General features: G+C 38.6%; 1 protein-coding gene across 4 annotated transcripts in view; it reads right to left on the bottom strand.

Annotated features, from left to right (window-relative positions):
- The window catches only part of LOC135196375 (ectonucleoside triphosphate diphosphohydrolase 3-like), a 44,248-nt gene that overhangs the window by 5,827 nt on the left and 21,255 nt on the right, over positions 1-17,166 (bottom strand). For 3 of the 4 annotated variants that reach the window (XM_064223164.1, XM_064223163.1, XM_064223166.1), the window contains 7 exons: positions 15,030-15,198; positions 13,527-13,648; positions 12,039-12,534; positions 11,203-11,335; positions 10,796-10,914; positions 2,811-3,010; positions 675-1,226 (listed from right to left, as the gene is read on the bottom strand). In XM_064223164.1, the coding sequence (XP_064079234.1) occupies positions 1,100-1,226; positions 2,811-3,010; positions 10,796-10,914; positions 11,203-11,335; positions 12,039-12,534; positions 13,527-13,648; positions 15,030-15,198 (1,366 nt within the window). In that variant the 3' untranslated portion in view covers positions 675-1,099. Of the gene's footprint in view, positions 1-674; positions 1,227-2,810; positions 3,011-10,795; positions 10,915-11,202; positions 11,336-12,038; positions 12,535-13,526; positions 13,649-15,029; positions 15,199-17,166 lie in introns of those variants that run through there. The other variant, XM_064223165.1, reaches the window with a different exon arrangement.

Below are 17,166 nucleotides of genomic sequence, written 5' to 3'. Positions count from 1 at the left end.
AAGCGCTTGCAGCAGATGTGTCATTCCAACCATAAAATACAATTCAGCTAACTATCAGGAACCTAAGAGACCTTATGCACCTGTGCTAATCTATTTAAGCCTAATGATCTTTCTTTTCTGTATGTGAATAGATGGGCATGAAATTTGCTTGCATATGCAAATAGCTTACACTATGAGGTAATGTGTTTGTTTTCCATCCCACTGACCAACTAGAATTCAGAAATAAAGGATTAGTGATCTTCACATTATATCTTGCAACATATCCATACAGTTTAGTATTTCTGCTATGTACTGTTCTAATACATACTGTTCCAAATCAAAATTAAAGGAGTAAACAAATTTATTAGGTAGAATTTCTCTGTCATAACTTAATTACTTTGATATGGTAGTATATTAGAACATTCTTGGCTTTAAAATACACGACTAGATGAAAAATCTAATAGTACTAATTTTGGAACAAAGGAAGAGGTCAGTTTATAATATTAAATGCAGATATTACAACATTTAAGATATCTGCTCTTAAACGTTCAAACTAAATAAGTAATAGAAAATTTCCCAAAAACAGTAATCATTTTCAGGTCTCTAGTATTTAGAACTGGAAAGTAATCCAAAATAGAAAAAATGGGCCTATTGCCTTATGAAACAAATGACTGAAGGAGAATAAAACTTGGACGTAACTGTAAAGTACTATATGTTATTTTCTTTAGGAAAAGTTCATTACTTTGTCTCACAGTGAAATAACATTACTCCCATATTTACACAGCTATAACAGGAGTTAATAATCTCTCCTATTTGAATGAGTGATATACAGTACTGTATGTTAAAGGGGGAAGTTACAGGCTGCTCCAACAACATGAGCCTTTGTTGGCATAAGTCCAGCCGAGTCAACAATAATAAAAGATACAAAGGTATACAAGAATATGGCAGTCAGCCAATGAAGAGGTGAAGATCAAGTAAGGATTTTGTTCTCTCTCTAGTTACAGTACATTTGTTTCTTAAAATACAGCATTTATGTCTGAGGAAAACTAAAGCCAGATCACAGAAAAGGGTGCATTGCAGTTAATCCTGCACTTCCAATATGTGTAACAGTGGAATATACTTAGATTATCTGTGGTACAATTGTTTCAACTGACTTGTAAACATGGCTACTTGTTTGGACAGGAACTAGACGGTGTGTGTCTGTGTCAATGATTAAGACGTGTGACAAAACCAAGTTGGTCATGCTCCTGAAAAGATAATGTAGCTGAAGTTGAGAAAAGAATCAAATATGGAATTATTACTTAAATTAAAACAATAAATGAATGATTTTCTAGTCTCTTCAAAAAGGAACTTATACAACAAAGAACAGCATTGCCTATATTCCCACCAGCCACTGACATGAGGTAAAACTTTCATTAAACCAAATCCCTAATCTTCTCTTCTGAAGCAAAAGCAAAGCATTATCTACTAGCTCATGATTCAGTTTCCAAAATACCCTATAGTTAACTCAGTAGACCACTGACATAAAAGACCATTGTTTTTCGTAACATTCAGTTAAGAAGAGATTCTGCTACCAAATCAGAAATACCTAAGAACTTTAAATATGATTTACAAAAATATATGTGTATATGCTGTATAAATGTATGCATATTATATCCATAAGAGCATAAACAAAATAAAATCTACATATGTACCAACATAAAGCTATCATAAAAATACAAAAATAATTTGTTAGCATAAATTCAAGCTTTTCTTGAGCATGATTATTTTATAATCTTATATTTTGTATATATTCAGCTCTGAACCTTTTATTCTCTTATGAGAAATGTTTTTGGAATTTTTGGTGTAATAGTTAAGTACAGGATGGCAAAAATACATTTAAACCATGACAGCATAAATCAAAACTACTACTACTATAAAGCATTGAATGGAATTGGGTTTCTGATCAAATAGCACTACTTTACTACTGTTTTTACACAGTTAAATACCATCTCATGTATAATTCACGAGGACAAATGGCATATCTTAGATTGGATCTCTTCAAAACTTTTTGACCCATTATCACATGAAAATTTTTAATTCATAGCGGCAAACAATTATCACACTGCCCTTACACCAAGAAAAGAAGTCTAATTACGTGCCTTATATTTCAGTTACTTACAACAAAAAGTGGGCCTCAAGTATTCGATATGTACTCTTATTGATAATGGTGTAATTTTTTTATATTCAGAAACTTGGCAAATTCAAAAACATAAAACAATGAATGTACCACCTTTCCATATCAGCAAATTATGAATTTCAGTACAGACCTTTTTAGTATCACATAAATTTACATATTGATAACTCCCAAAACCAAATATGCACAACAGCTTGAAATAGTACTCTGGTTATACATCAATCCATTAATTAATTTCAAGAAAATTTTTTTATGTGGCTCTTAACAAAATAGGACATCTAAAAAGTCACGTGTACAAATTTTATTACTAAAAATTGCATCTATGTAATTATTATTATTTAGTAGTTTGACCAGACCAACTTTCATAAATTAAAAACTACAGTATACACTAGCACTAACTCATTCCACCAACTTATATATACGTACTCACAGTACTGCTTTCAGCAGAAAAAAAAATTATATTACCATAAAATTCTTTACTAACTTGGAAACTTGTAGATTTAAAAATAAAACTTCTCAACCTTATTAACCTCCATCACAGTCTATTAAATAGAAACTGAAGTGAAAATTTAAGGCACACACTAACAACATACACTTATCACAGGAACTGCTGTACATCAGAATAGCTAATGTTTAAGCTTGGTGAAGGTCACACCTTTGGTAAGAAGTGCTATGGTGCTTTATCTTGTAGGAGTGCCAGCAGAACAAGATGCCACTTATCAGAAAGGATCCAAAAAGTATCAAAAGAAGACTAAATACAGGAGTACTCAGAGGTTTTACAGGTATAACTGCAGGAAACGCTGTTGTACGATTCATCATAAAACCCATAGGCCATTCTACTGCAGTATTATTGATCTGCAAAGGACAAAAAATATTACCATTTCTCAACGAGCTTCTCTAAGGATTTATCATAATTTATACAATAATCACTCAGCAGTTCGGGATTTCAACAGCTTGAAAACAGGTTGGAGAAGAATGATAAAGGAAAAGTAAAAATAAATATTAAAATGTATTTTTATAAATAATGTACATAAAATAGGAGGTACAACAGGAGAGTACCTCTTACAGTGTAGCTTGCACAGAACACTGTAGATGAGGCAAGAAGTTCCTCGTAGTGCTCCTTCAGTCCCACCTGCATTACTGATGCTTTGTACTATGCATCCATTTATTTTTAGTCTCATTCACAAGTTGGAACTTCCTTATCTTTACTTTGTTCTATTTACAATTCTTATCTACAAAAAATGCTTTAACTTGATAATACCTTCGAGGACACAAGCCATTTTTCATCAGGAAAGGCGTCACTCAGAATGAAATGGCTCACAAGGCTAAGATTGAAAATGGAATTCTATCCAACTATGACTTTTCCTTTCCAGCTTAAATTACCTTGTAACTGTGTGATACATCCAATCTTGGGACGTATATGTACTATAAAGATGACTAGATTTAATAGCCCTAACATATGATGCTTTCATCTTCCACTATGTCGTTATTCTTATGAGGTAACCCCACTATGAAGATCAGATCTGCAATCTGAACTTTGTCATTTTATGAATTCTGTCTCATGAAACCTCTGACTAGCAGCTTTCTTCCCCCATGAGAGTTCATTAGACTATGGTAAAAAACAAGACTGGTTTTTTTTTTATTAGCAGTCAAGTTTAACAAGTTCAAAACTGTGCAAACAAACTGTAGTATAAACTGTGCAAACAAACTGTAGTATACATAAGAACATTTTCCATACACATCCATTAATCATATATATGCCTGTATTCCATTCTTCAAATGTTCTAGGTTCATCAGTCTTTTGTCTGAAAGAGGGCAGTCTCACTAACATGCATCCCATGAGTCCTGATGTTTATCTGAACTAGGAACCTCACTTTTTATGTAGCCTATAAAGTTTCTTGTGGATTAGAACAACTGCCAAGATAAGGTTGGCAAAGATATTTTCTCTTAGGCATTGAAGAGGGTATGTGAGTTTCAAGTACTTTCTACTTAAATGGTTTTTCCAGTTACTTTCTAAGTCATTCAAACAAAGTTCTAGACTACATTCTCTTTTTAAGTCATTCAAACAAAGTACTAGGCTACATTCTCTGTTGATGTCTGAGAAAGAAACAACAATAATGAAGAAATATATGAGTCCCTGTAAAAAAACAATATGAAGTTTTTATGTTAAAACAAAGTTTAATGTATACTTACCTGGCAGGTATATATATAGCTATATTCTCTGTTCCACCTGGCAGAAATTTTCAAAACTCGTGGCAAACGCTAGTAACCTATTAGTAGTTCAGGCAACCACCACCCCGTTACCGTGGCGCTAGCGCTAGGAACCGTTCCCAATTGGGCCAGATTTTCTCTGAACCCTGTCTCCTGAGGGGAGGAGGGTGGGAATTAATTATATATATACCTGCCAGGTAAGTATACATTAAACTTTAACATAAAACTTCATTTTAATGTATGACACTTACCTGGCAGGTATATATATAGCCGATTGACACATTTGGAGGTGGGTCAAAGACAGCAACATTATTAGAGTATAAAAATATTATTAAAATATTATTAAAACTCTAGGTTCCTTACCTGCTAAGGTAGCTGACTTCATAGGTCCTGCCTCTAAGCCTGCTTAAACCTTAGGAGCTCTCAACAAGGAAGTGTCCTGTATGTTGAAGAAGCTAAGATTGGAACTGACAACTGGACGTGACCAATGTGTTGACAGAACCGTACAGCCCTCTTATGCCACGGCATTCAAGCTAGTAATAGATCATTTACCTGAACTACACACACCATCACAAGATAATACTAACAAGACTGATAAAAGTACCGAACACTTTTCTCAGACGACCAAAAACACAAACACCATCACCTAATAAAATCAACTAGCTTAAAAGAAGGTTATGGGTAGTAACTCCTTTGCCCAATACTGTACCAGAGGACACGTATGGACCTAGCGTCTGACAATTATCAAAGGTTTGTCTGAATATCCCTAAGATAATGAGACGCAAAATTGAATTAGTTCTCCAATATGTGGATTCAATAATTTCCTTGAGGGCTAAATTCTTTTTAAAAGCTAATGAAGTCGCAACTGCCCTGACTTCATGAGCCTTCACTTTCAAAATACCAAAGCTCTGCTCTTGACACAACATATGAGCTTCTCTAATCAACTCTCTCATGAAGAAGGCTAGAGCGTTCTTCGTCATGGGTCTACTGGGGTCTTTAACTGAACACCACAGAGCATCAGAATTCCCTCTGATATCTCTTGTTCTTTCCATATAAAAACGCAATGCTCTCACTGGGCAGAGAACTCTTTCTTGCTCGTGACCCACTAACTCAGACAGACCCAAAACTTCAAAGGATCTTGGCCAAGGATTAACTGGATTCTCATTCTTGGCCAAGAAACCTTCTTGGAATGAACACACTGCGTTGCCATGTCTCCATCCCACCTTCTTCGATATGGCCTGAAGCTCACTAGCTCTTTTAGCGGTTGCCAAAGCTACTAAAAAGATAGTTTTCTTAGCAACATCTCTCAGAGAGGATTCTCTAAAGGCTCGAATTTGCTAGAAGTTAAATACTTCCAGACCACATCGAGGTTCCAAGCAGGTGGCCTGCATTGGGGTTGTTTCTTTGTACCAAATGACCTAATCAGATCTCTAAGGTCTAAGTTATTCGAGATGTCTAGATCTCTGTGTCTAAACACTGAGGTTAGCATACTTTTATAACCTTTGATTGTCGAAACTGACAAACCCAATTCCTTCCTCAAGTATAGAAGGAAATCTGCGATTTGGGTCACAGAGGTACTGGATGAAGACACTTTCCTGTTCTTACACCACTTCCGGAAATTCTCCCACTTCGACTGATATACTGTGATTGTGGAGGTTCTTCTGGCTCTAGCCACTGCACTGGCCACCTCTCTAGAATATCCCCTCGCTCTGACAAGACTTTCGATAGTCTGAACGCAGTCAGACCCAGAGCGAGGGTATTCTTGTGAAACTGTCGAAGTGGGGTTGTCTGAGTAAATCTACTCTTAGAGGAAGAGTCCTTGGCGTATCTATTGTCCATTCCAGTACCTCTGTGAACCAACTTTGGGCCGGCCAAAACGGGGCTATTAAGGTCATCCTCGTTCCTTGGCTCTCCCTGAACTTCTTCATAACTTTCCCCAGTACCTTGAACGGAGGAAAAGCGTACACATCTAAGTTGTCCAATCCATCAGGAATGCGTCGACCGCCACTGCTTCCTGATCTGGAACCGGAGAGCAATAGGTTGGTAACCTTTTTGTTCTGGCTGTCGCAAACAGATCTACTACCGGACGGCCCCACAACTTCCACAGGCTCTGGCAAACCTCCATGTGCAACGTCCACTCCGTCGAGAGAAGTTGTTCTCTTCTGCTCAACAGGTCCGCACTCATATTTTTCTCTCCTTGTATAAACCTGGTGAGCAGCACAACCCTTTCCTCTTCCGCCCAAAGCAGAACTTCCTTTGCCAGCTTGTAAAGGGGAAAAGAATGAGTCCCTCCTTGTTTGCGGATGTATGCCAGAGCCGTGGTGTTGTCCGAGTTGACCTGCACTGTCTTGTCTCGAATCAACTCTCTGAAGTGCTTCAAGGCCAAGAAAATTGCCATCAGTTCCTTCCTGTTTATGTGCCAACTTGTTTCTTCCTTGCTCCAAAGTCCCGACACCTCTTGAGGGCCTAATGTCGCTCCCCAACCCGCGTCCGATGCGTCGGAATACAAGACGAGGTCTGGGCTCTTCTGCTGAAGCGACATCCCTCTTGCTAACCTGCCTGGAGTTAGCCACCACTTTAATTCCTCCTTCACTTCGGCAGGAATTAGAAACTGGAAGGAATCCGGTTGCAATTTTCTTGGCCATGAATCCTTCAGGAAAAACTGTAGAGGTCTCATGTGCAGCCTTCCTAAAGAAATGAACCTCTCTAGCGAAGAGAGTGTGCCCAGTAGACTCATCCACTCTCTTGCTGAGCATCGGTCTTTCTTTAGAAAGTCCTGCACCTTCCGAATGCATAGGGCTTGCCTTTCGGGGGACGGAAAAGCCCGAAAAGTCACTGACGATATCTGAATCCCCAAATAAACTATCTGTTGTTGGGGATTCAATTGAGACTTTCCCATGTTTACCACCAGACCTAGGTCTTTTGCTAAATTCAATGTTTGATTAAAGTCCTCCAGACATTGACTTCTTGATTGGGATCTTATCAACCAGTCGTCCAGATAAAAAGACACTCTGATCCCTCTTAAATGCAACCATCTCGCCACATTGGACATCATCCTCGTGAACACCTGGGGGGCTGTGCAAAGGCCGAAGCACAGGGCCTTGAACTGAAAGACCCTGTCCTGAATCACAAACCTTAAATACTTCCTGCTTCCTGGATGAATCGGAATATGAAAGTATGCGTCTTGTAAGTCCAGGGTCACCATCCAGTCCCCTGGACGTACCGCTGCCAGTACTGAATCGTTCGTCTCCATAGTGAACTTGGTCTTTTCTACGAAAAGATTCAGTTGACTTACATCCAGAACTGGCCTCCAACCTCCCGATGACTTTGCAACCAGGAACAACCGGTTGTAAAATCCCGGAGATTCGTGATCCAGAACAGGCTCTATGGCTCCTTTCTCTAGCATGGAAGCTACTTGCTCCCACAGAGCCGCTTTCTTCACTAAATCGTTGTAATTTGCCCCGAGGGCTCTCGGAGATGTTGCGAGAGGAGGTCTCTTCAAGAAAGGAATCTTGTACCCTTCCCGAGCTACGTTGACAGCCCAGGGATCTGCCTTCATGTTCTGCCAAACTTCCTAAAAACCTTGAAGTCTGGCTCCCACTGTCGTCTGGAGGACTGATATCTCATTCTTTAGAGGTGGTCTTGGCTCCTCTTTTAGTGGGTACTCTCTTACCCCTAAAGGAGGGTCGAGCGAATGTTCTGCCTCGAAAGGGCCCTCTGAAGGAAACAGCTGTTTCGAAAGGGGAGAGAACAGCAACTCCGATTTCTGAGAGTTAGAAACTCCTTTTGAAGCGAAAGAACACAACAGCGATCTCTTCTTTAGTACTCCTGCTGTGAACAAAGAAGCCAGTTCATTCGTTCCGTCTCTCAGAGCCTTGTCCATGCAGGACATAATGCTCTTAGCTGTTTCTATATCCTGCGAATCCTCTTCTTCTAGGGAGTTCGCCAGTGCTCCCAAAGACCAATCTAGGAAATTGAAGACTTCGAAAGTCCTAAAAATCCCTTTAAAAAGATGGTCAAACTCGGACGAAGTCCACCAGACCTTAGCAGACTGTAACGCCTGTCTGCGTGAGCTGTCTACTATACTGGAGAAGTCCCCCTGGGAGGAGGCAGGTACTCCCAGGCCTAGACTTTCTCCAGTAGCGTACCATACTCCTGACTTCGATGCTAATTTAGCTGGTGGAAAAGCAAAAGAGTATTTTCCCGCTTCTTTCTTATCCTTCATCCAGTCATTCATGTTGAAGGGCCTTCTTCGCCGAAATTGACAGAGTCATCTTAAGGAAAGAGGACTTCTTTGGAGTCCTAGTCTTGGAAAACTGTGATAAGGGAGATAAAGGAGCTGTCGGTTTGAATTCCCCTTCAAAAATAGAAAGAAGACGTGAAGTCAGAACCTTATAATCTGAAGAAGGTTCCGTATTCTTTTCCTCAACTAATTCCAATTCCTCTTCTGCTGAAGAAATGTCTTGCAAATCACTGTCGTGTTGACGCTTCGCTGACGGAATAACGTCCTGCCGCCTGCGTCCTGCGGCTAACGAAGAATCGGCGTCCTGCCACCTCTCGATGTCCTGCCGCCTGCGTCCTGCGTCCATCGTAGACACATCCTGCTTCCTGTCGCCTGCGTCTTGCGTCCACAATTGATCCCGAGTCCTGACGTTTGCGTCCTGCTTCTTCCGAAACCATTTTCTTCTTCCTGCGTTCTGCGTCCTGAATAACCAAGCGATCGCCTGTCCTCGTAGCGGCAGTGCGTCCTGCGTACTCGGCGAACGCGTCCTTGTCTTCCCTCTTAGAAGACTTAACGGGAAGGAAATCGTCCTTCCGCCTCGAAGATGCCTGCACAGGCGCATCCCAAGACTTCACAAGAACTGCCAGCTTAGACTGCATTTCCCTTAAGAAACCCTTCGTACTATCATCCTGAATGGCAGAGGACGAAGGAGGAGGATTACGAGCGGGACTGCGACGTAACGGAGAGCGATCTTGTACTCTACCCGACGGAGATAAACGAGGTGAAGATAAACAAGAAGATGGAGGAGAGTCTCTCATCGAAATCCAAGGACGAGAAGGCCGTACTAAGTCCTCTTTAGTACGAAAAATCCTCTTCCTCTTGATCGGAACTGCGTCCCCGTCTTCCGAAGAGGACAACACCTCAGGACTACTCCAAGCCTCACGATCTTGAGCATGTCTCTCGAGAGCGGTCGATGTCCTGAAAGTCCTCTTGAGGGGGCGAGACACAACTGCATACCGACGTTCCCGCTCGGAAGTCGAACCATCCGAGGACGCACACTTCCCAGTTACGCCTTTTCTGCGGCGAACTGCAACAGCCTGGGAACTTACAACAGGACTGTTCGAAGGGACGCCTGACCGCGACAAAACCTCTCTCGCCTCCCTTCGACTGTCGACATGCCTTCTCCCTTGGGTCTGGGAGCTTGACAGAGGTCTAGGTCTAGGAGCACGAGAGAGACGATCAGACGCCCCCTCCACTACACTTTCACTGACATCAAAAGCACTAACTTTATCCGTAAGTCGCTGTATCTGGTCGCCCATGGACGCAAGGGCAGCGAACACCTTCACAATTTGTGTATCGTTCGCCTCCTCCGATACAGCAGCGGGCGCAGGAGATACCTGGGGAGAAGGAACTACCAATTCTACGTTAGAAGGAGCTGGAGAGGAAATACATTCACTCCTTTTACTAGAAGAATTCGACTTCTCACTACGAGAAACAGATCTCCTTACACGATCTTTCTCAAGCCTTTCAACATATTTCATAAATATCTTCCACTCCTTCTCTGATAAATTCTCACATTCAAAACACCTATTCTCCCAAGTACACACATTCTCTCTACACTTCTTACAAATGGTATGAGGGTCGACCGAAGCTTTCGGCAACCTTACCTTACACCCCTCTTTTACACAAACTCTAAACATACTTCCAGTATCAGACATCTTTAAAGAACAATCCAAAGCGAATGCCAAGTTAACGTTTCCGAGTACAATACCAAAGATCCATGAAAAGTCAGCAACGAGAATGAAAATCCTAGCAGGGAACCACCAACAATGTTGCCGGTTCGGCTGGCAGAGAAAATCTGGCCCAATTGGGAACGGTTCCTAGCGCTGGCGCCACGGTAACGGGGTGGTGGTTGCCTGAACTACTAATAGGTTACTAGCGTTTGCCGCGAGTTTTGAAAATTTCTGCCAGGTGGAACAGAGAATATAGCTATATATATACCTGCCAGGTAAGTGTCATACATTAAAAGTAGTATTTAATGCAAATGCAAACTGTTTACTAACTTGTGACCTTAAAACTTTGCGGTAAAACCATAATAAAATTCACAATTTGAATAACTCATGAGATACTAAAATCAGTAAAACATAAGTCAGTGCCAAAATTCTTTCAGTATACTCTCAATACAGTGTTATCATTGAAAGCCTTACCTCATCAGTAAACTGTATCAGTTTCCATTCTGAACTATCAATGCCAAGACCAACAGTCATCAGGTTGTATATATACATAGCATCAAAGCACAGATCCTCTACTAAAACTCGGTCTACATCTGAAAGTAAAAAAAAAAAAAATTATTATATAAGGACCTGTTGGTAAAAATAATGTCATATCTATTTATTTATTTATGGGGATTCATTATAGCTTCCTGAAAAACAAACTGTACAATTACTAGAACTGCAACTGATACGAATATTTGAGATTTATAGATAAGATGAAGTGTAATACACACTACTACACAGGCATAAAAGCATACTGCTATTTGTTAAATGTTTTTCCAGTTGTATTTTAATTTTTTGCAATTAAAGGAGAAACTTGGATTACTAATAATTTCACCCACCTGGAAATCTTTTGTAGAGGTCATCTGCATTTAATGAACAAACTTCAAACACTGCTGTTTCAAACTCCTTTAGACTTGATCCTGGTTTAAAACCTAGTGCTTTCATTAGCTGCTCAAACAAACCAGAAAAGGCCTGAAAATAAAAAGTTTGCAATTAAAGAACTCATCTTTCATACAGTGTCAAATGACCTTCAAACCTTATTAGTATCCAGTGTCATTTTTTAACACAATGTTTATGGGGTATTATCCTATTCTAAAGGGATTGGACATGAATCACTGTAATTGCAGTACATACATTATAATCTTTATTTTTTTTCCAACTCACTTTACTATACATTCAAATATATTTAATGCTAAATAGAGTACACTAGACGCCCCGTATTCACATGGGATGGGAACCCCCCCCCCCCCCCCCCCCCCCATTTTGATAGTTAAAACACATAAAAAACTCTAAAAATGCTTCTACCTGAGTTTTTTACTAGTTTTATCACAAAAAGTGCATTTAATCATGAAAATGATATTTAAATACAGTCATTTGTGAATATTTCTCAGTGGAAAATGCTGCAAATAAGCAAATTTTCTGCGAGTAATGGGTATATACAGTCCATTGAAAAATCGGCGAATAGGCGGGGTCGACTGAACCCAATTTACTGACAATTTACTTCAACTCCAGTTAGGTACATATACCTAACCACCAACTAGTAAAAAGGCCTGTTGTCTTTTTTGTTTGGTAAGATAAGTTTTGTTGCTAAATATAAAACTGAAAATGTTAGTTATTAAAAACCTACAGGAATGTTCTTTCAACATATGAAATAATACAACAACAAAAAACTTACCACTAAATCACCAAATACTGGAGGGACAGACTCAGAATTAAAGCAGTCACCATAGGTAAAAGTTTCCTTGCATAAATTCAAATCGAACAATCTTTTCATTTTATCATTACATAATGGAGGATTACTGGAACCTTTGGTAACTATGATGTCTGATATTTTAGGATCATTATTGCTATTCATTTCATTGTTTACACTGTCCACATATTCGGTCATATCACTGTTATGTTCTGCTTCACTCGCTTTATAATTTTTAAAGATTTTCTTAAGTTTGCGCCATTTCACTTGACTAGCTCCCATCAGGACAGGTTTAGATTCATCTGTACGAGTACATGGACCATTCAGCTCATCTGTAGTTATGTTGTGTGTAACACCTTTGGCTAAACAAGGGTCGATATAAACTTCATTTTTCAAAGTTCCATTGTCATTAGCCAGAAAATAGCCATACCGATGCTCAGCTTCTCCAATTCCGTAGCACAAAAAGGACTGACTGAGAACCCTAAAAATATGCAAACAATAAAATAAGTACAGAAATACACTGAAAAGAGATCCAGGAGCTTTTCATAATATAGCTTATTCACAGGACTACAAAAATTAAAATGTAAAGATGAATACCACAGCATGAAAGATTCACAGTAATGTAGATAATGCATTTTTACAAATTATAAAACTATTTCTATTATGACATTTTCAAATGATTTCTAGTACTACAGACTCTTATCTGGGAAGTTACAAAACATTATCCAGTAAAATCATTACCTCGAGAAATTAAAGAAACTATTTTTATCACATTTTGTTCAATTCATTTAAGTATTCTACTAGACCATGAACAAGCATCCATCACTTTGGCTGAGTTTAGACATCTCCATTCCATTGAAATTCCACTTATAATTATTATAACATTTTTTATGAACAATAAATTGTTCCAGATGTGTCATTTCTTCTTAAACAGAACGACAGAAAATGGAAATCAGTCTGTAGCACCTGCACAAAAGTGGGCAGATCCAAGATCATATGACAGCTGTCAATCCCCATTATTCATATGGTAACTATAATGGACTAAAACTGTAATACATTAACAAAATCATAATATCTGGTTTGCTAATCGAGAGAATAAAGTAAATTTAGCAGTGATGAAAATTTCAAAAGAGGCACTGATGCCATACTAAGCAACCTAATCTCTGCTGAAACTGGCAGTAAGTATAAAGAAGTCAACTCAAACAATGCTTTCTACCTTACTATTCACTAACAGCTAGTACTATTAGACATAAAAACAATTGAAACTTACCCATTACATATAAAACTGAGGGTACATTCACTAAATACCTCATTATATGACTGGGATCTGCTCATGCATTTGCAGTAATACCAGCTGACTACTATATTATCTCTATTTAAGACAGACTGAAGCATCTGAGATGATGATTTTCAACTGCCTGAAAAAGGTTAACTAGAAGTAAGAGTTTGTGGTGGAACAGAATGTAAACTTACGTGTAATTATGCCTATAGAGAGTTAGGTTCTCAGGTGCCCCTGTCCCATTACCTATCACCTCACGAGTTATCTGCACAGATGCCCCGCCAACATCTAAGACAGCTGATGTTGAGTTTTTATCCTGAAATTGGGAAAGTTCTTTAAAAAAAATTTTATTACATAAAACAAAGATTTTCATACAAACCTGTTACTTATATACTGTCACCTTATCTCCATCTGTTAGAGAAATTTTGAAATGAAAGAAATATTGAAATGCAAGTGTGCAGTGAAGGGAAGAGGGCACTTATTGTGCTCTGTGATCCATAAAAAAGCTTGGGGTATCTGAACCCCACTAACCATATGCTGCCTGAATAGAAATTTTGGTGGGAAGACAAAGTGGCTAAAACACCAGGACACAGCTATGTAATGCAGGATTAGAAGATGACTGAGTAAAATCAGAAGTCAACTTCCAAAAGTGGATGCTGATAAGACTATGTTACATGAAAGATATTGCCAAATATATATCTAGTAAGCAATTTCCATATGCAGATACCAGAGTACTTACTAATTAAATGAAACACGAGAGCAGTCACTCTGGAGAGCCTTACCTCATAAGAGTACCAGAGGTGTGATGATGATGTGGCTGAAGATAAAGGAACATGCTCCCTACCCAAAAGTAACATATGAACCACCATGGCAAGTGACTTCAATGATAATAAGTCCAAATGTCTCAAGGACCTACACCTCTCGAACAGGGATGCCCATAACATTTCAACAAATAGGTAGAGGTGGTCTAGCTGCACCAGACACATGCCCTCAGCACCTGTAACACTCAGTGGCTCTTCTAGAATGCTAGGGAAGGGGCAATGCCCTAATTTCGTTGTTTTCTGCCAGGGCAAAGAGCAATCACCTTTGCCCAGTGAATCTTAGCCCACTTAATGATGTCACAAAGCCAGCACAAAACAGCGCTCCTGGGCATGTCCCTGAACCTACCAATACATACTTACAAGAAGTTTTGACAATAGGACCTAAGATATCAAGTCTTATATGGTAGCTATACAAATTTTTACTCTTCTTTTTTTAATTAAAATTACAGAACATAAACTATTTTTTAACACTTGGAAGTATGTAAGCTACAAATTAGTTACAGACAGTCCCTGGGTTACGGTGGGTTCGGCTTATGATGTTCCGAGGTTAAGGCGCTTCACAATTATATTCATCAGACATTATTTCCGGGGTTACAACGCCTACAATGCTTATCTGGCAGAAGGAATATAACACCAAAAATGCAAAATAATCAAAATTTGAAGGTTTTTTTGATGAAAAATGCAATATGAATGCAGTTTACATAGTTTTGAATGCACCCAAAGCATTAAAAGTAAGGTTTTCTTAGGATTTTTAACGATGTTCCGGCTTACAACGATTTTTGGCTTACAACACGTCTCAAGAACGGAACCCCCGTCGTAACCCGGGGACTGCCTGTACTTTAAAAATTTCCTGCACATTTGAATATTCAAACTTACTTTAGTAAGATACCCAGAAAGGTAATTTACAGCTGTCCAGCCACTTGCTCCTTCTTCTGATCCTTCAATTATTTCAATATTATTGTGGATGATTTGGAACGAGGTCATTGTTTTAAGTATTTCTCTGATGGTAGCCAGTACCAGATTTGCACCTTCTGGATCAAAGTCCCTGAAAAACATTAAAATCATACATATTTTGTAAAAGGGAAAGCTCCATACTTCCTATGATGCTGAGGTGATAACACATTACAGTGAACGCCCCTTATTTGCGAGGGATGCATACCAGCCCCCTCCCCTGGAAATAGCTAAATTCAACAAATACTTAAAACCCCTCTAAAAATACTTATACAGTAATTGCCTATTTTGTTAGTTCAAACAAATGAAAAACCCTATAAAAATGCTTATACCTGAATATTTTTAGAGTTTTATCACAAAAAGTGCATTTAGTCATGAAACTGACATGAAAATATAGTAATTAGTAAATATTTCTCAGTGAAAAATACTCCAAACAAGAGAATTTGTTTGTGAATAATGGGTCGATATGATCTATTGAGAAACCCACAAATAGCAGAGTCCACAAATCTTGAGAATGTGAAAATGGGGAGGTCAACTGCACAATGCAAGTCATATAACAATCATTTTATTTCATAGTGATACCAGATTGAACATGATTTCAAATGCAGCTTTGTGCTAAAGTATAAACAATAAGTTAAGTTACCCAAAAACTAGACTACCGGCTTGTAGTGTGATGATAAATCCCTTTCACCTTTATTCATGACCACCACATTCCAAATTATCTAGGAACTTGTTTGACATACCTAAGTAATTTTAAATAGAACACCCTGATTACCTTTCCTTTAAATAATGCACATTTTAGTATTTACTAAATATCCACAAAAATGAGAGAAAGGTAAAATAAAATGTAGTCAATCTCTGGCAGTAGGCACAATTTCTGCACCCAACTTGTATCTGCTGTTAATTTTGCATATGCTTATGCCAACATTTAAAATAATTTTCAACAAACACTATCTTTTAAAGTCCTCTCAGAAGATAATGGCTTAACCTCTACAAATATACATAAATTATTCAACAACAGGGAGGTTCGGTGGGGCAAAGGTCTTGTCTGGGTGTGTGTACACATTTACTCCTCCAGCTACTTGAATTTATCGTTCCTACTAACACATTGACCACAAATTACCTTACTGTATGTGAATGCCTCCACTGTGCATGCACTGATCATACTCCATTAACCCAGAATGCATGGCATCATTTCTCAGTTGCTTCACTGAAAGCAATTGTGCTTCTCTGCTTTCACGATCATCACTTTTTTTGCCTTTGTTGTCTCTACCATTCATGCTTTCAGTCAGGCACTTTTAAATTGAATTAGTTTCATCTGTCGTTATACCTGATGTTCCGAGAGTTTCGTTACTTAGCCGAGTGCTCTTTGCTTTCAGATCAGTGGCATGTTTGACACTGCTGTTACTGTGAGTACTCCCTTTCAGTGTTTCATTCTTACAATACAGTGATTCTTTTATCCTGTTCTGTGGTGTTTTTCAGTAATTTCTCAGATTATGTGACTTGTTGAGTATCAAGTACTATACATAATCTGTGCCTTGCTTTTACAACATATTTCTATTTTATATTCTTTTTTCTTTTGTTAGCATGGAACTTTATTGAGTACATTTGTTGGTTATTTTCTTTATCCATGGAACTTTATATGCTTGTTTACCAGTTCACAATAATGATTACTTTCAGTTATCCATCTCTGATTCAGCTATTTTTTTTTTATATTAATTCTGCTATGCTTCGTGTAAGCTAGTTGGTATCTTTTTATTGTGTTTAGTATCATTTCCCTTATTTGTGCTAGTTTAATGAAGAAATATATTTACCTTAATCATGCCTCAGAGTAGTCCTATGGTCTCAAAGGCTAACTCCTGCTTTTTTACCAAAGTAAACTCAGTCTTGGAGTGATTACACCCACTAATTCCTCTTTGTTGGAGCTCTTTCCTTCAGTATACTACACCTCTTGACTAAAGAGGAAGGTTGCCTTTGTGTTTCAAGACCAGTGTTCGGCCAGGATGAGTCAACTACACATTCGTTACCATCCACTTTACCTATATTGCCTGGTGCTCTTATA

This window comes from Macrobrachium nipponense, chromosome 17 (genome assembly GCF_015104395.2).
Source record: "Macrobrachium nipponense isolate FS-2020 chromosome 17, ASM1510439v2, whole genome shotgun sequence".
Lineage (NCBI taxonomy): Eukaryota > Metazoa > Arthropoda > Malacostraca > Decapoda > Palaemonidae > Macrobrachium > Macrobrachium nipponense.
This window is presented reverse-complemented; position numbering and strand designations above follow the sequence as displayed.